The sequence below is a fragment of the Phytophthora sojae genome, assembly GCF_000149755.1.
Source record: "Phytophthora sojae unplaced genomic scaffold PHYSOscaffold_2, whole genome shotgun sequence".
Classification (NCBI taxonomy): Eukaryota; Oomycota; class Peronosporomycetes; order Peronosporales; family Peronosporaceae; genus Phytophthora; species Phytophthora sojae.
Window position 1 is genome coordinate 3686902 of NW_009258116.1, and position 17197 is coordinate 3704098.

Below are 17197 nucleotides of genomic sequence, written 5' to 3' on the forward strand. Positions count from 1 at the left end.
GAGCCCCGTCACCTTCGCCGCCACCGCCTCCTCCACCGTCTCAATCGGCACAGAAGCGTCCCAAGCCTCGGCTCATCATTAGTGATAGCTCTAGCTCGGATGACAGCTCTGACAGCGACGGCAACTCCTCCTCTTCGTCGTCCTCTGACTCGGACGAATCGGATAGCGACTCGCGCCCGCCAAGCAAGAAACCCCAGCCACCGCCACCATCTTCTATCCCTGCGCCGCCCCCACCATCTCCGCCTCCACCGGCTGCATCGCCTGACGACAGCAAGCCCCCAGTGCGACCATCACCGAGTAACAAGGCCAAGCCGAAGGCTGCTGAGAAGAAGGCGAAGCCGGCATCCGCAGGGAAGACCACGTCGGGGTACACGCACTCCCCTCCATTGCTAAACTCTTACCTGTCGCCGTCTTCGTCTTCGTCGTCCGACTTCTCTTCAGATGACAGCGACTCCAGCGACGGTGACAGCGATAGCGATTGAGCAGCTAGATGATGACAATAGGTAACTTACAGGAGGGGAGCCTGGATGGCAAACTGCGCAACGTGTGTAATGTTGACTAGCGTCGCAACAAACAATAAAGAGGTTTGCCGTGTTGAATTGCATGCGGTTTTGTGGCCATGCCGAGAGTGTTCATTCGAATCATAAATGGCATTATGTTGTCTACATTCACCAGAAGTAGAGCACGTAGAGCAGGAGCACGAATGCTGCAAGATAACTGAGGTTCACCTTGCTGGCAAGGAAGCGGAAGTTGAACCGGAATCGCACAAATGGGCTCGCCGGGTCCACCTCCAAGTTGTCTTCCAGTCGCTTGCCATGGTACGAGTTCACGAATCCAAAGCGCGTATTGAGCCACGTCGAGACTCTGTAGGACAGTCGTACCAGCCACACGACCTCGTACGAGCAAATAGGACTGAGCATGGGGTCACCGATGTACTCCGCTGAGTCGGGTGAACACAAACGCATGCCATGCTGCAGCTGGAATACCCCCTCGCGACTCAGCAGGTGCGGAAGATTCTTGTCTCGGCTTGGCGCGAATGACTCGATGCCTCCGCCCGTTGCAGCTGATGATGTCCGCGAGTGCGCCGTCGAGGCCACGTAGGCATCTGAAATCTCGAACACACGCCGCAACATACGGCTCATGCGCTGAACCTGCTCGGACACCTTGTCCACTGTTTTAGTGCTCGAAGCCCGGAAGACAGCGCTCACGTTCTGGTACAAGTCCGCTGGCGAGTGCACAGAAGGTGTCGAAGACGCCGAAGCGGACGTCACAGCCGCAGCCCACAGCTTGTCAAACAAGCGTTCCGCGTCGCGGTGGAAGCTATCGTGTAGTGGCACGGGAGTGCACTCGATACCGAGAGACTTGCAGTAAAATGTCAGCACATGCGCTTGTGTAGCCGTCAACGCATCACCCGCACTAGACTTGGGCTTCGATGAAGAGCCAAAACTTCCGCTCCGAGTGCGAGTGAAGTTGGAGCTGCGGTTGAAGCTGAACGGCATCGCAAACGGCTGCGTCTTCTCGAGGTGAAGCGATGCACGGCGAAGCAGAGCCAACAAGTCCGAGTTGTACACACTCAAAACTCGGTCAACGATCTGTAGGTTGCGCTCATCACCTGCAGAGAAGTCCAGCTCCTTCGCGCGCTCCACAAACGCGCCCAGCAACGTTGTGTAGAAGTGGTAGTTCGCGAGCACGTAGCTTTCCCACGCCGATGTGTATCCGGACAGCGTGTCTTGTTCAGGTCCAGCTTCTGTTGCAGCTGCAGCTGGGTCCTTCGACTCGATCCAATACCGGCAATGCCACGGCTGAATGTACGCGAGCCAAACGTCGGTGATTGCCAAAAACGCTGTCGGCGAGAGTCCAATCGGCGCACGCGAGAACACGAGCCGGAAGAACGCGTAAAGCGGAGGACGCAGCATCGTCACACTACGGCTCAAATACACTCCACCGCTACCGACGACCATGCCACCTGCACCTCCTTGCGACCCACTCGACGAATCATCAGCCAAAGGCGCCGGGAAGAACGAGTCTGAAAGGAGATGGATGATAGTGAGCAGCAGGGAGCTCAGCAGGTCATCTGACGGGGCCATATAGCTCGTCGACGTGTACACCGAGGCAAACGGGCTGACCAGCATATTGCCCGGTGGCGGCGGACGAATGACTCCAGGAGCAGCAGTCGAAGCCCCCACCGGCTCATCCGAGAACGAGATGAGGTTCTGCCGCAGCCAGAACTCGATCAGAATGTGCAGGAACAGGTTCGAGTCCTTGAGCAGCTTGCCGTGGAATCGGCTCTTGACGCCGCGGTTGCTGTCCGGCAAGAAGGCGCGCAGGTACTGCAGCAACAGCACATTGTACGGGTTCCCCTTCGTCAGCGCAGCGACGCCTTCCTTCACAAACATCCGCCAGCTGGTCTGACGCGTCTTGGCAGCGGCCGACAGCAACGCGGGCGTAGAGGACGCCACCGAGCTCGATCCCAGTGCTCCGGGGGTCGTCGACGTCGAGGACGACGAAGACGACGACCCGCTCGGGTGCGACGACGAGGCCGGGTGCCCCAAGAAGTAGAACAGATACAGCTCCGTGATGGACACGAGCAGCTCGGGGCTGCGCAGATCCAGGCGCTGCTTGGCCAGCGGCTTGTGCAGCAGCTGCGTGAAGAGCAGACTCGCCCCTCGGCCGCTCACGATGGCCATCTTGCTCTGCTCGGGCAGCATGTCCAGCGCCAGCTTGAACTCCACAGGGTGCTGCACGCGGAAGAGGAACTGGAAGACGGAGCCGTCCTCCGCGCGCACGCCTCCGCCCAGCAGCTTGACGATGGCGCGGCCATTGGCGGCCAGGGAGGTCAGGAAGTCCTCCACGTCGTCCTCATCCGTGGCGACGCCCGCCAGCGCGCGCTCGCGCATCTGCTCGGCGCGCTTCTTGGCCGCCAGAGCCGCTGCCGAGCCCGGCGCGGGCGCCACGCCCAGACCGGCGCTGTAGTCGAGCCAGCCGCCGAACTTCTGCTTGGAGACCGTGTCGCTGCCGAAGACGCGGTCCAGGAGCTGGTTGAAGCGCTCGTAGAAGACGCTGCGCAGCTGCGCCGAGTGCCGCTTGGCCGCCGAGCCCGCCGAGAGGCTCGCCTGCGTCTCGGCCGCCAGGTACCGGCGCAGCGCATCGGCCACGGTCGGGACGTCGTACGAGCTCAGCGCACGCTCGAAGTCTGCATCTGATTCGCTGAAAGTGAGCGCAGAGGAGGCGGTGGGCGCGGCGCTGGGGGCACTGGCGGCGCCTGGGCCGCTGCTGCGAGAGGCGGAGACACCCATGCTCACACCGCCGACCTGCATGCGCATTGGCTTCGGCTGGTGGTGTTGGTTCTGTGCGGAAATAGTGCCACCTCCTCGTAATAGTAGCCCCACCTAACACTTTCCCCCTAAAAGGATGTAGGTTTTTATGTCGGACCATTTTTTATGTCGACCTTTTATGTGGTTTGTGATAGAAAGCCATCAACATTTTAGAAGGGATTTTTTTTTCTCTTTTGGATAACTAAAAAGCTAATGGAAAGTTGAAGTTCTACTGCAACAGGACGCCCTTGCTTTTGAAGTACAAGACGCCGGTGATAGTCATGACGACGAAGATGGAGACGGTGAGGATGACGACGCCCAGGAACCACCCGTCGGCTGACTCGAGGCCTGAATGGAGGTTCATGCCGAACACGCCGGCAATGAACGTGCCGACCGAGAGGCTGATGACCACGATGGAGAAGATCACGTCCACCCCGAGCAGGTAGTTTCGCACCGAGTCGAGCTGCATCATGACGAGGCTCTCGGTGTTGGAGATGCGGTGCTGCATCAGCTCGGCCTTGGTGCGCGTGGAGAAGATGTCCTGGAGATAGTTCTCGATCAGAACTTCGATCTCCTCCGAGTCGATGCTCCAGAGGTCCGAGAGCAGGTTGGGCTCGTTGTACAGTCTAGTGAGGTACAGCAGACGCAGATCTTCTTCGTTGTCCAGCAGAACCATGAGCACACGGCGCACGCCGTCCACTTGAGCCTCGAACTCGTTGATGGCGTTCTTGAACTCGCGCAGCTTGTCGAGCTCCCGTGAATTCAAGCCCCCTTGCATGAGGCTGTCCAGAGCTCGGACTACACCGGGGGACAGTTGCTCGTATTGGGACTGGAAGTAGCGCGAGAGTGTCGACAGCAGCGCCTCCAACGCCCTGGTGAGGAGAAGCGTTAGTTCGAGTGAGGCTTGACTAGAAATGTATTGACGGCCTCACCTGAACTCAAATGGAGCGTCGTCCTCGCGCGCGGTCTCGATAAACTTGGCCTTCAACACCGAGAGGAGAGCGTCCGCACCGTCGGGAACGTACACCAGACACACGTCTCTCAAGACGATTGCTCTCAAGGGATCTACATCATCATACGCAGCACTGTCAGGTAAGTTTGTTCCTCCAAATACTACTGCTACGATTTCGTACCAGCACTGATGAGAATTGCTTGCTTTCGGACGACAATACGGGGCTCGTTGGTCACTGAGAAAGCGTTCTCCATCTTGCGAATGTCACGAGAGTGGACGCGCTGCAACGCAGAGATCGTTAATACATTTACTGAAAACAGCAGGAACAAAACAGCAGAAACTGCCTCACCTGGACCCCAACAGGAGCGTGAAGATCTTGCTGACTTCCTGCTCGGGGCTGGAGACCAAGGCGCCAGATTTTGGCAGCGGTAGAACTGCTACGTCGGCGAATTGGCGGCGACATCTTCTCCGACTCCAAGGGCGCGCTTTCTTCCGGTGAAGTGTCCTCTTTAGGCTCCGCAGCCTCCTGAGTCATCCGAAGCACCTCGTGGCGACTCATTTCCTTCAGTGTCGGCCTCCCCTTGCGGTCGAAAATCATGACCAGAACTCGGCCGCTCTTGGATCCAGGGTCGAATTGGCACGCGTACTTCTTCAACGAGCTGAGACTCGAGCCGCTCATCTCTGCCGGCTCGGGAGACCGCACCTCGACCATGCGCTGATACGACGAGTACGTCCCGTACGCCGTCGCGGGGTTGACATAGTCACTGGCCTGTTGTGCTCCTGCTCCAGTGAGTAAGGGCGACGGCGACGAATCCATCTCGCTCTCTCCACGCATGCTGTCGGAATCCAGCGACTCGGACATTGCGCGCGGTCTGGATGCTGTCAGAGGAGGCGCTAAGCCGACGGTGGTTTCGAAACCAAAGATTCAAATTGAAGTTGGTCTTGTTGAAGTCGGTCACTGCAGGGGCAAGGCCAAAAGCTCCTTTGGCTTTGCCCCTGTGGTGGCATAATGTATCGATCCATGTTGTTATGGCCACCAGTGCAATGCAAAGTTGTCAAGTTAAAGAAGCGCATCGATGATTTATGCAGTAAGCTCTGGAATCTAGAGTCTGAACAAGGTTCACGACACTCTACGGGAAGGCGTGGACGAGCTTGGGGCCACTGCGCGGCATCTCCGGGATAAAGTCAGGATATCCTTCACGCTTATCACGGATAAACTCGTGGTGGTCGCGCCACAGCATGGCGTTCTGCAGCACCCACAGCTTGACCTGGTTCACATCACCAGGCTCGTAGTGGGGCGGCTTTGGCGCCTGAACGATAGGCGTTGGGTCCAGCAACGCGTACCAGAAGTGCTGGTTCTGGAAGTGTGAAAGCGCGAACGCCTCGTGCATCTGACTCGTGAGCTTCTTGTGGAGTTTCTTGAGCTCCGCGAGGCTTCGCGTCCCCCCGTTTGGAGCTAGGAATGCCCCTAGCGAGTCGGTAATAACCGCAGGAAGCGACGCGCGATCCGCCAGCTCGTGCGCGTTGATGGCGTCCTTGACGGCCTTGGCCAGCATCATCTTGACGTACACGAGCGAGCTCGAGAAGAAGACGTTGCGGTCTCTCTGCATGGAGCTCGGTATCTCCTCCGTCATGTCGGAGCCGCGCACGTTCAGGAACGGGAGCTCCACTTCGCCCCAGTCGAACTTGGGATCCTTGCCCTGAGTCTCAAACCACTTGATAAAGTCGTAGGCCTCTTGGTACCGGTCCAGCAACAGCATGAGCGTCGGGATGATCTCACGGAAGCCGAGGTTGTCGCGACGGCACAGTTTCATGCAGTCCATACATTCGGCCAGCGCCGCCTCGATCGCCGGACGTGAGGCAATGGTGGACAGTGCCCTGATCACCTCCAGCTTGGCGCGCATGTACGGGCGCGTGCTCTGAATCCCCCAGAAGAGACCGACGTGCGTCTCGAAGGCGTTCGCGGGCGTCCAGTCGTCTTCAGTGGCGCTGCGGACCTTGGCCGCCTCCTCCGCCATTCGGTCGCGCATCTTCTTGACGCGTTTGCAGGCCGATTTGTGCGAGGCGAAGTGCTCGCTCTGGTGCTCGCGGCCGCAGTAGAGTACGGTTTGGCAGCGCGAGCACTTGAACAGTGACTCGGGTGACACGCCCGCGCGGGGGCCGCACACTTGGCATGAAGACTGCGGGAGCGGCATCGTTTTAGCGACAGTTGGCGAGAAGCTGAATAGATGTGAAACTACAGATCTTTGGTTTAGGCAGCTCTTCATTACGTTTATTTGAGCATAACTCCTTTCTTTTTGAAGAATATAATGCCTGAGCTCGTGGCGAGCACGAAGAAGATGACGGTGGAGATGACAACGCTCCAGAACCAGTGAGCCGCGCTCTCCAAGCCCGAGGAGAGATTCATGCCAAAAATTCCCGAGACCAGAGTGCCCACGGCGATGTTGATCGACACGAGCGAGAAGATGAGCTGCACTTTCAGCAAGTAGTTTCGCTTCGAGTCGAGCTTCAGCGTCACGAGGCTTTCGGTATTGGTGATGCGGCGCTGCAATAGCTCAGCCGTCGTTCGAGTGGAGAAGATGTCCTGCAGGTAGTTCTCGATCAGCACTTCTGCTTCTTCCGAGTCGAAGCTGAATAGATTCCCAAGAAGCGACGGGTCTTCGTAGAGCTTGGTAAGATACAGTAAATGGAGATCTTCTTCGTTGTCCAGCAGCTCCATGAGCACTCGACGGACGCCCTCGACTTGTGACTCGAACTCGTTCATCGTGTTCTTGAATTCCCGTAGTCTTTCCAGTTCTCGCGTGTCCAGGTTTCCTCGAACAAGATGCTCGAGCTCGGCAACAATATCGGGGTAGATTTGGTCGTATTGGACACGAAAGTACCGCGCGAGTGTGGCCAACAGTGCCTCCAGGGCTCTGCACAGAATATTCACGCACAAAGTTAGTATGTAGACATCGATTGATTCTGTTACGAACGAACCTGAACTCGTAGGGGGAACCAGCACCATCGCGGTCGTTTGAGGCGAAGTCATGCTTAAGCATGGATAGCAAGCTGTCAGCTCCATCGGGAACGTATACAAGACACAGATCCCGCAGTACAATTGCGCGTAGTGGATCTAATGTTTACAGAGACATAAAGTTAGCAAAACTGCCAGCTTTCGGCTTGCAGTATATCAACTTGCTGTTACCTGCGCTGAAGAAGATCGCTTGCTTTCGGATGACAATTGACGGCTCATTGGTGGTCGAGAACGCATTCTCCATCCTACGAATGTCTCTAGCGTGCACAGGCTGGGAGAAAAGTTAGCGTTTCACAGCGTTGAGCATCCCAACACTCTTGAGTATCTCACTCTCACCTGAACATCACACACTGAAGTGCCGCTATCAGCAGCACTTGGTTGGCTTGGCTGTAGTGGACTCACATGGAGCGGTTTACCGAATGCTGAGAAGCTCTCCGCCTCCCGAGGAACCCTCGCAGCTTCCTGGGTCACACGCAGCACGTCCAGCCGACTCATCTCATTCAGCGTCGAGTTGCCTTGACTGTCGAACATCAACATCAGCAGCCTGTCCTTCTTGGTGACAGGGTCGAACCGGCAGAAGAAGTGTCTTGGAGAGTTGGCACCGCTGGCTTCACTTGGTTCTCCACGACCTTCATCGAGATTGGTGTAGTATTTCGCAATAGGACTCGAAGAAGTTGCTGTCTCCATCTCCTCTAGCGATAAGGTTGACGCACGGTCTTGTAGGCCATGTACCATAGGTGTGTGTGGCCTCTGGTGTGTTTTTGAGGAATGAAAAGATCTGCGAGAAAGGTGGCATGCATGAGACGGTCAATGGACTGTCGCAGTAGTTTCTAACCCACAACAGTCAACGCGTGGGTTAATTTACTTAACGCATTCATATCAAAAACAGGTTGTCTTCGCAACGTAAGCAATTTCATGTAATTGAGGTTGGTTTGCTTTTTTACTTTAGCATGACCCCCTTTCGCTTGAAGAATACTATTCCAGCCCAAGTGGCACCGATGAAGAAGACTATGGTGAAGATGACAACACCTGCGAACCAGCCTGCTTTGTCTGCCAGACCCGAAACCAGATTCATGCCGAACACACCAGAGACCAGCGTTCCGACGGAAATGTTGATCGACACGAGCGAGAAGATGAGCTGCACGCGCAGCAAATAGTTTCGCTTCGAGTCGAGCTTCAGCGTCACGAGGCTTTCCGTGTTAGCGATTCGGTGCTGTAGCAGCTCAGCCGTCGTTCGAGTGGAGAAAATGTCCTGCAAGTAGTTCTCAATCAGCACTTCAGCTTCCTCCGAGTCGAAGCTCCACAGATCAGCGAGGAGATCCGGCTCTTCGGAAAGTTTCGTGAGGTACAAAAGCCGGAGATCCTCCTCGTTGTCAAGCAACTCCATGAGAACGCGGCGTACGCCGTCCACTTGCGATTCGAACTCGTTCATGGTGTTCTTGAATTCACGCAGTCTTTCAAGCTCTCGCGAGTCTAAATTTCCTTGAACGAGGTGCTCAAGATCAGCAACGATAACTGACGAAAGCTGGTCGTATTGGGCTCGGAAGTAGCGCGCAAGTGTTGATAGCAATGCCTCCAACGCTCTGTTGTTCATCCCAAAAACCGTTAGTCCAACCCGCCCTATATTGCTTTGCACCGCAACCACGTACCTGAACTCGAATGGGGATTCGGCATTGTCTCGCGCGTTGGTGAGGAAGTCCTGCTTGAGCATGGAGATCAAGCTATCGGCTCCATCCGGCACGTAGACCAAGCAAGCGTCTCGGAGCACAATAGCTCGCAGCGGATCTACGAACACATCCACAACAACATAAACATTGTTAGCAATATTCAATTGGAATGGTAAATGTTCCATCGAGTCGTACCAGCGCTGAAGAAGATCGCTTGCTTGCGAATGATGATCGACGGCTCGTTGGATACCGAGAACGTGTTCTCCATCCTGCGAATATCTCGCGTATGAACGCGCTGAAAAATATCATCCTCAAGTCAGATAAACAATTAACTAGCGAGCAGTAACCCGTAGCCAAACGTACCTGGACGTCACAGCCTGGTGGGTGGCCACCGTCTACAGGCGCTTGGACCTGCTGTAGACCTGATCGACGACGTCTTGGACTCGTCTTCCCTGGCTGCCGAAAGGACGATACCTTGGCAGGTGACTCGTCTTGAAGCCTTGCCGCTTCCTGTGTCATTCGTAGCACGTCCATCCGACTCATCTCTTGGAGCGTCGAGTTACCTTGGCGGTCGAACAGCAGCATCAGCAGCCTTCCCTTCCTGGCAACAGGATCGAATCGGCAGAAGAATTTGCTGGGAGAATTGGAAGTGCTGAGCTCACTGCGCTCCATGGGCGTGAGAGTGAGGTCGATATCGATGCAGTACTTGGTCTGCGGGCTCAGGTCGTGCTCGGAGGACGTCGTCTCCATGGCCGCGTCGAACGAGATCGCCGACACGGCCCCGCAGTCATCTTGCTGCAGCGTTCCTGAGGTGGAGGTCTTGCGGCGCATTGCTGGGCTTTTTTAAGTGACCCTCGTTCTCTCATGAACCGACAGGAAGCAGAGAACGAAACGACCAAATGCTCAAAATGAGCTACAACGTCATGCTGAATATGCCCGAGCCCGTCTCACACAAAATGCAGCTGGGTACAATACGAATGGTGCCCGTGGATCTGCTGTGGTCTTGAGCTCTCACGTTGAAGCTTGTACTGAAGTGGCAACACCAACACACCTGAACACACAGGTGAAGTAGACCCTTGACGCTTGCATGACAACGCTATCTATTCAATCGGCAACTAAGACAAACGCTATGCGTTGCACAACCTCCACCTCCACAGGGTACTGCCTACCGTTTACGTCCGGATCTGGAAGCGGCCAGCCTTGGTCATCGTTCGCACGCCCTTGTAGGGCTTGTACTTTTCGTTGGTGATCAGCAGCGTTTCAACGTTCAGCCCGGAGACGGTCGACATGGGCACCTTGAAACCGAGCAGCACAACGGGCTTCTCGTCCGGCACGGCAGCGCTCTGGTGGAGGATGATGTTGCCACGCAGCGACGGGTTCAGCACCTTTTTGCCGAGCTTGCCCACGTTCCACTTGACTGTCTTGGTCGCCTCGTCGAACAGGCAAGTGCCGTGCTCTGTGTTCACGTCCACTGTGCGGACGCTCTTGGGGAACGTCACCTCCACGGTCACGTCTTCCACCTGAAGGTTCTTCTTGGCATTCGAGTTCAGCGTGGGCATGCCGCGCGTGCCGATGACCAGGTCTAGAGTGCCTCCGCCCTTCTCGTTGTACGTGATCTGAGGCTGGCAGTACACGGGTGGCACGAGCTCTTGCACCTGCACGCGGTACTGCATGAGCTCGAACTGTCCATCAGGCGGCACGAACGAGATCACGCGCTCACGCTCGTATCGCGAGTACCGCACACACGGGTGGAACGAGCAGTCGTCGATCACCGAAGGGTCCGTGAACACCATGGTAAGATCCGGCACGCCCGACAGGCGACTGTTGCTGTGGATGACGCCGTTCACCTCGCACGAGATCATGCGCCCGGACACGTCGATGATGGCGTCGATCTCCTCCACAATGTCGAAGTAGATCTCGTTCTGCGTGTAGCGCACGCCGCTCTTGCGCCACGGGATGTTGGAGATGGCGCCGTCGGGCAGCGTGTTGCTCACTCGGGACTTGCCCGACACCATCGCGGCGATGCGGTTCGCCGTAGAGGGCGGGGCCACCATTGCCTTGAGCGCGTTGGGCTCGGTAGTCAGCGGGTACCCATTGTCCAGCATCTCCTCCAGCAGCTGGTAGACTGTGGAGAAGTTGTCCTTCATCGAGTTCTCGTCGAAGTTGCCGAAGTAGTCGCGGAAGACCGCGAGCACTCGGTGCAGAAACTCGATCACGAACAGCGGGGAGATCTAATGGCACAGACGCACAGAGGAGAGATCAGAAATGCTCAGAGGAGGGAGGGATATCCACAGCCAGAAGGCTCTCGGCATGCGGACCTCGTTGGTGACGACTGCGAGCACGAACAGATCGTCGCGGAAGACGCTGACCAGGTAGTACTTGCTGGTGGTGATGATGGGCGGCACGTCCTCGCGCTCGCGGTACTTGTTGACCTCCTCCATGAAGAAGTCGCACACGTTGCGGCTCGTGAGGCCGCGCCAGTGCTTCTCGATGATCACCTCACTGCATAGAAGCCATGCACGGCGTTAGCAACCAGGTCGAAGGTGGCAATGAGAGAGTTACTGCAGTACCCGGTGGTGGTCATGATGAACATGGACTGGATCATGGCGCTCTCGTCGGGGCAGGCTGCGGCCTTCGCTCCCTCCTCTTCTTCGGCAAAGTGATGAGCGGATCTGCGAATCTTGGAAATCAAAAATTTGGTCGTGCTACACAATGTATACATAAGTTAAGGCGGCTCAATTTTTTGTGTTGACTAAAACCAAGTTGAAGTCTCTGATTTAATCCTTACTTGTGCGGCTGCATGTAGTGGAGTGTGCCGGTGAGCTTCCTGGAAGTGGAGTAAATGCTTCCATGGTGCTGTATCCGATGGGGAACGCGCTCATTCTTCGTTCTCGTACGCGTTGTCGTCGCGGCCCTTGACCTGCTTGAGCTTCTCCTCGTCTACCTTGTACACATCACCGCCGTTGTAGCCGGCGAACACCTTGGCGGTGATCTCCACCTGGGCGTCCTTCGGCACCAGCTCCTCCGGGATAGGAATGCGCTCCACGATTTCAATACCCTGTGGGAGGAGAGCCAAGTTAGTTCACAGACGGACACATCAGCACACCGACTGAAGCATGAGACTTGCCGACTTCACGATCGCGTCGTACTTCATGTCGCTCATCGACACGAATTTGTCGATCTTGGTGATACCGAGCCAGTGCAGAGCATCCGGCATCAGTGCCTGGAAGCGCACATCTTGGATGCCAGCCACAGTTTGAGTGCAGTTGAAGTACTCTTCTGCGCTGTCACCCCCCTCTTGGCGCTTGCGCAGGTTGTACACCAAGTACTTGGTCACCTCGCCAAGAGCGCGGCCTTCCTTGCGGAAGTACACAATGATACCAGTTCTAATAGCACATAGCAACAAGGACAGAGTCAGCATTCACATCTTCCCGACAAAACTGAGTACTCCGCGGGTAAAGCTTACCCTCCCTCCTGGGCCGTTTGTACGCAAACCTCAATGCCGTGGGCGAGATACGGGCGGCACGTGCAAATATCCGACCCAAACACGTCTGAGCCGTTGCATTCATCGTGGACACGCACCGCCAGCTTCTTCGTGGGGTCCGAGATGGCCTCAACGGATCCGAAGATGTAGATCGTCAGACTGTCAATCAACAGCAGCACAACTCGTTAGACTCCACACACTAACATCAACATATTATCAACAATGAGCACGCGTACCCTCCGATCGGCGGCAGGAACACCTTCAGGTCGTTTCTCGTCACCAGCTCCGGGTACATGCCGTTGGTCTCCTGGAAGATCTGCTGGCGCAGGTTGGCCTCGGTCGTGTTGAAGCGCTTGGCCACTCCAGGGAGGTACCACACCGGGTCGATAGCAGCCTTGGTGATGACAAGCTGCGACGAGTTCTTGAGGATTTTGCCGTCGGGCTTGAGTCGACCAAGACGCACCGCCTCGTGGATCTCCGGGAAGTCCATGTGGGCCTTGGTGATGGCAATGGTGGGGCGAACGTCGTATCCCTTCTGGAAGTGCTCGGGGAAGGCCTCCACCACGCAGGCTCCGAAGGGGTCGATGGTGACGATCTTCTCCGGGTCCGACCACGACGGGTGGGGGCCGATCTTGGCGGCCGGCGTGGTCTGGCTCAGGTCGGGCACCGAGTTCTTGGCAATGGCGCCCGAGGCCACGGCCAGACCGCGGTAGATGCAGTACGAGCCGCCGTGGGCGCCGATGGCGTTGCGGTACTTGTGGTGGCGGTTCGTTCCGATGATCGGGCCGCGGACATCAGGTTCCTTCTGTCCCCACTGCTCGGCAACACGCAGAACGACGGCAGAAAGGTTAGGACTATGTCTATTGCGCTGTAGCGGTGTGATGCTAGGCATACCCGGATGCGCACAGGCTCGACGCCGAACTGCTCGGCGTGCGAGGTCAGCGACACGTAGAACTGGTTGGGGTCGAACTCGTCCTTCTTGTCGATCTTCTTCACGTCGTCGGCTGTTCGTAGCGCACGCAAGCGCAAGCGTCAGTTGTGTGTTTAGCAAGAGGAGAGCGAGAGGGAGAAGGGCAGGTGGCGGCGCACCGTCAATGGATTTCTTGCGCTTGCCGAGCGTCGACACTTTCTTCATGGGGGCAATCTTGATGCCCGTGGCGCTCATGGTTTGAGGTCTTTCTGGGGGAGGGGGAGGGGAAGATCCGAGGAGCGGGCGAATTACGTTGTGAGCGTGGGCTGGCCTGCTCGCGCGAAACGCCTAGGCGGCCCCCGGCCTAACGCCTCCTTGGCCTTGAAGTTGCCCTTTATCTGCCCGAATTCTCGACTCCGATTGGTCAGATCGGGCGCATCACCGGGTTAGACCGGCGGCTCGCATTCAGCAGGTCAGGCCGGTAGGCTCGTCGAAAACACTCGAGCTGAGCTGTGTTCGCTGTTGGCAGCGCTCAAGTTTTGGTTACTTTGATCCTGGCGCCTTTTCGCTGCTGGTGGATTCGTAGGTTTTACTTGTACTTGTTATTAGGCAGCCTGTCGGAGCTGTGGACCACTTCAACGTTCGCCTGCTTGTCCACACCGCCAGCAAAAACGGCTCTACTACCTCGCCTTACTGGTGTGTGCGGCGACTGCTCTCCTTCTTGCAGGCTTACAATAATCATCATGTGGACGAAATTTTCGTTTCAACTTTACATATCCAAGGTCGCGCTAAGATACGTCATTTCGCCGAGTAATTGTTGTTGTTGCTCACAGCGGGCCTCAGGGCTGGCGGCGTTTTTAGTTACCCGCAGCTTGCAGACGGACTGGATGGATCGTTCACACAATTTCCAGTTTGGTAGGCGATTTTAGCTGTTCTGACCAACCCTTGAGCTCGCAGCAGCATTTGATTTCGCTGCTGCCATACATGCGTAGCGCTAACCGTGTATGCATGTCTGTTCACATACAAATTACTGTTGCACAACTTGAACCAGAATTCATAGTTGCGCTGGGGAAGCGCACTGATACCTGCTTACATGGGAGGTCTTATGGGAATCCAAACCACACAGCTTTCATTCTGACCCCGCGCAGCCAAAGCTTTCGTTCAAACCCAGTGCGGCCAAGACGCACCAAAAGTACACAAGAATAATAGTTGCAGAGCTCAGAGACTCCATTGAAAACGCTCTCTCCATGCTTGGAATCCGCCTGTACTTGCGCGAACACCGAGGACGGTGCGCTAACAGGAAACGGCTTATTACTTTATGCACAGATCTCAGCAAGATAACCGATGCACTCTGCCTTAATGTCACACCGCGCACAGGCACTCCGCGGACGCGTGCCTCCGATCTCTCACTCGCCTGTGAAGCAGGTCGACGTTGAAGCAATTCGGCGTTGAAGCATTAAATGCTCAAAATTTTTGAAGCATTTTTCAGTTTTCAGGCATTTTCAGCTGTTACCTAACTGTCACTGTTACCTTACTGTCAACCGGAACGTACCGGTACAAGTTTGAATTTTGAAATGAGCGGCCTCTCATTGGCTGCAACTCTGCATACTGAATCCAAGTCAATCGTGTCGCCACTCCTTTCAGAAGCCGCATTGCATTTTCCCCCAATCAAACCGGAAACGGACGCGAGCGCCAGACCCACGGAGCTTGACGCCGCACCTCGAGCCTACTCCGCTCGCTGCACCTCGCCACCGCCGCCGCGCGTATCCTGTCTATAGCACGCGCTAGTTTCCGCTCCGTCGCAGCCCCACACTCACACGCACACGCACACGCCGCCAGCCATGTCGTTCGTCCGCAGGAGCGCCCGCATCAACAATGAGAACGAGATGCCGGCGGATCTACACGCCTCTCGCCCCGGAAAGGTGCGGCGCTGCTCTAAACGCCAACGGACGCCGTAGTGCGGGCCATATAGACTCAATTGTGTGTGGTGGTTTGTGCCTCGCAGCGCCAGATTCTGCAGGACGCTGGCAATGCCGAAAAGCGCCAAAAACTCCTCAAGACGGAGACCAGCACCATCATCACTGGCGCCCGCCGCACTGCCCTCGGGGATGTGACCAATCGACGCACAGGTCTCGGTGGCGTGGCCACAAGACGCACAGCTCTTGGTGATGTGACGAACAGGATCAACGTACGTTCTGAGCTGTGAGGACTATCAGATGCAATGGCAGGAAATGAATAATGACGGTGTGTTTTGTGTTGCTGGCGCTGCAGATTAAGAAGGAAAGTATGAGCTCCATGAGCTCCTCGGTCGCCAACGCTGGAGCTCTAGCCAAGAAGAAGGTCATCGCCAGCAAGCGCAGCCTCAGCAACGTCAATGCCGGCAGTCGAGTTGTCAGCAACGCCAACGCTAGCAAGAGGAACTTCAGCAACGTCAACCTCAGCAGCCGAGCGAGCAGCACCACTTCGTCGCTGAGCACGCACAGCTCGTCGATTATCAGCCGCATGAGTCGCCCGCTTCCCGCCACGACACCCGTCGCGACCAAGCTTGATTCGATGGGGCTCATGGATAAGACCTCTCCGATGGTGGACATCGTCCCGACGAAACATGAAGCGAAAGACCACGACATCGACTCGGAGGACAAGAACGACCCAACTGCGTGCTGGCAATACGCGGAGGACATCACGAAGTACCAGTTGGAGGTTGAGGTAAGTCGTTGCTTTCGAAAGCTGGGTATCTCCTGAGTAGTGCTGACCAGGTGCGATTTTTTCTGCAGATGAAGCGCAAGACCAGCAGCTCGTACATGGCACGCCAGTCGGACATCACGTCGAAGATGCGTGCTATTCTCGTGGATTGGTTGGTCGATGTTCACTACAAGTACGGCCTTCTGCCGCAGACGCTGCACATTGCCGTTCTCCTGATCGACCAGTACTTGGAGAAGAACCTCTCGGTTAAGCGCCAGCGTCTCCAGCTTGTTGGAGTGGCGGCGATGTTCATCGCCTCGAAGTACGAAGAGATTTACCCGCCGGAAGCTGAAGACTTTGTGAAGATTACAGACAACGCTTACTCTCGCGAAGAAGTTTTCCAGATGGAGGCCAAGATGCTGGTCACGATCGGCTACCGGGTCACGTTTCCGACGGCTTTCCAGTTCATGAAGCGATTCCTCAAGGCCTCTCGTACGTGTGATGATCGCGTGGAGCACTTCGCTCACTACGTCGTGGATCGCAGCCTACAAGAGTACAAATTGATCAAGTACCCGCCGTCCACGATCGCCGCGTCAGCAGTTCACATCGCTCGAACTCAGATGAGGGATACGCCTGCCTGGGTACGTTGCAGTTTGATAGGCATTGATGTTATGGCTTTGACTAACGTTGTTCCTCCCAATGTAAACTCTAGTCGTCGACTCTGGAGCATCACTCGTCCTACAGTGAAAGCACCTTGGAGCCTTGCATCGAGGATCTTAAGGAGATTCTGTGGAACACTCAAAACAACGTGGGCAAGATGTCCAAGCTCAGTGCTGCCCGGCGAAAGTTTAGCAAGGAGCGCTTCATGGCCGTGGCTGCTGAGCCGCTCGTGTTCGGAAAGAGCGCCTAACATGCTCTGGAGCATGTATTCTATGTATTCTTGCCAGTGAAGCCGCAGTGACCGCCCACGCCGTTGACAAAATATGAAGCTGATTGTACAAGAGCGCCATGACTTCGTCAAACCCATTGAGATTGAAGCGAGCGTCCATCATGCAGCCGAGGCAGTAACCTGTCGAATCCATCCATATACTTTATTATGTTCAGACACTCGCAATCGTGCAGCTGTATCTAGGCAGAGCATGTTACAAAATTATAAACACACACAGCTTTAT

At 56.0% G+C, this 17197-nt stretch overlaps 7 protein-coding genes across 7 annotated transcripts; 1 reads left to right on the forward strand and 6 right to left on the reverse strand.

Moving 5' to 3' along the window:
• Positions 1 to 668: 668 nt before the first annotated feature.
• On the reverse strand, positions 669 to 3296 carry PHYSODRAFT_486606 (hypothetical protein; the record flags this gene model as incomplete). The annotated part of the gene is made up of 2 exons (XM_009520909.1): positions 669 to 2463; positions 2518 to 3296. The coding sequence occupies 2 exons, from the start codon at positions 3294 to 3296 to the stop codon at positions 669 to 671; spliced, it is 2574 nt and encodes an 857-aa protein (XP_009519204.1).
• Positions 3297 to 3543: 247 nt separating this feature from the next.
• On the reverse strand, positions 3544 to 5083 carry PHYSODRAFT_487017 (hypothetical protein; the record flags this gene model as incomplete). Its single annotated transcript, XM_009520910.1, has 4 exons — positions 3544 to 4186; positions 4247 to 4379; positions 4448 to 4576; positions 4651 to 5083. The coding sequence occupies 4 exons, from the start codon at positions 5081 to 5083 to the stop codon at positions 3544 to 3546; spliced, it is 1338 nt and encodes a 445-aa protein (XP_009519205.1).
• Positions 5084 to 5465: 382 nt separating this feature from the next.
• On the reverse strand, positions 5466 to 6380 carry PHYSODRAFT_382041 (hypothetical protein; the record flags this gene model as incomplete). The annotated part of the gene is made up of 1 exon (XM_009520911.1): positions 5466 to 6380. A coding segment is annotated over one exon (915 nt), but the record flags the coding sequence as incomplete, so codon positions are not given.
• A 1842-nt stretch (positions 6381 to 8222) lies between these two features.
• PHYSODRAFT_486951 (hypothetical protein) lies at positions 8223 to 9699 on the reverse strand (the record flags this gene model as incomplete). The annotated part of the gene is made up of 5 exons (XM_009520912.1): positions 8223 to 8865; positions 8932 to 9067; positions 9145 to 9244; positions 9313 to 9326; positions 9393 to 9699. 5 exons carry the CDS (start codon positions 9697 to 9699, stop codon positions 8223 to 8225), a joined length of 1200 nt encoding a protein of 399 aa, XP_009519207.1.
• Positions 9700 to 10121: 422 nt separating this feature from the next.
• On the reverse strand, positions 10122 to 11554 carry PHYSODRAFT_485001 (hypothetical protein; the record flags this gene model as incomplete). The annotated part of the gene is made up of 3 exons (XM_009520913.1): positions 10122 to 11180; positions 11268 to 11451; positions 11520 to 11554. 3 exons carry the CDS (start codon positions 11552 to 11554, stop codon positions 10122 to 10124), a joined length of 1278 nt encoding a protein of 425 aa, XP_009519208.1.
• A 273-nt stretch (positions 11555 to 11827) lies between these two features.
• PHYSODRAFT_349796 (hypothetical protein) lies at positions 11828 to 13598 on the reverse strand (the record flags this gene model as incomplete). The annotated part of the gene is made up of 6 exons (XM_009520914.1): positions 11828 to 12007; positions 12077 to 12335; positions 12416 to 12592; positions 12670 to 13247; positions 13328 to 13437; positions 13523 to 13598. 6 exons carry the CDS (start codon positions 13596 to 13598, stop codon positions 11828 to 11830), a joined length of 1380 nt encoding a protein of 459 aa, XP_009519209.1.
• A 1586-nt stretch (positions 13599 to 15184) lies between these two features.
• PHYSODRAFT_311116 (hypothetical protein) lies at positions 15185 to 16935 on the forward strand (the record flags this gene model as incomplete). Its single annotated transcript, XM_009520915.1, has 6 exons — positions 15185 to 15265; positions 15349 to 15472; positions 15503 to 15531; positions 15615 to 16049; positions 16118 to 16666; positions 16738 to 16935. The coding sequence occupies 6 exons, from the start codon at positions 15185 to 15187 to the stop codon at positions 16933 to 16935; spliced, it is 1416 nt and encodes a 471-aa protein (XP_009519210.1).
• Positions 16936 to 17197: the final 262 nt, after the last annotated feature.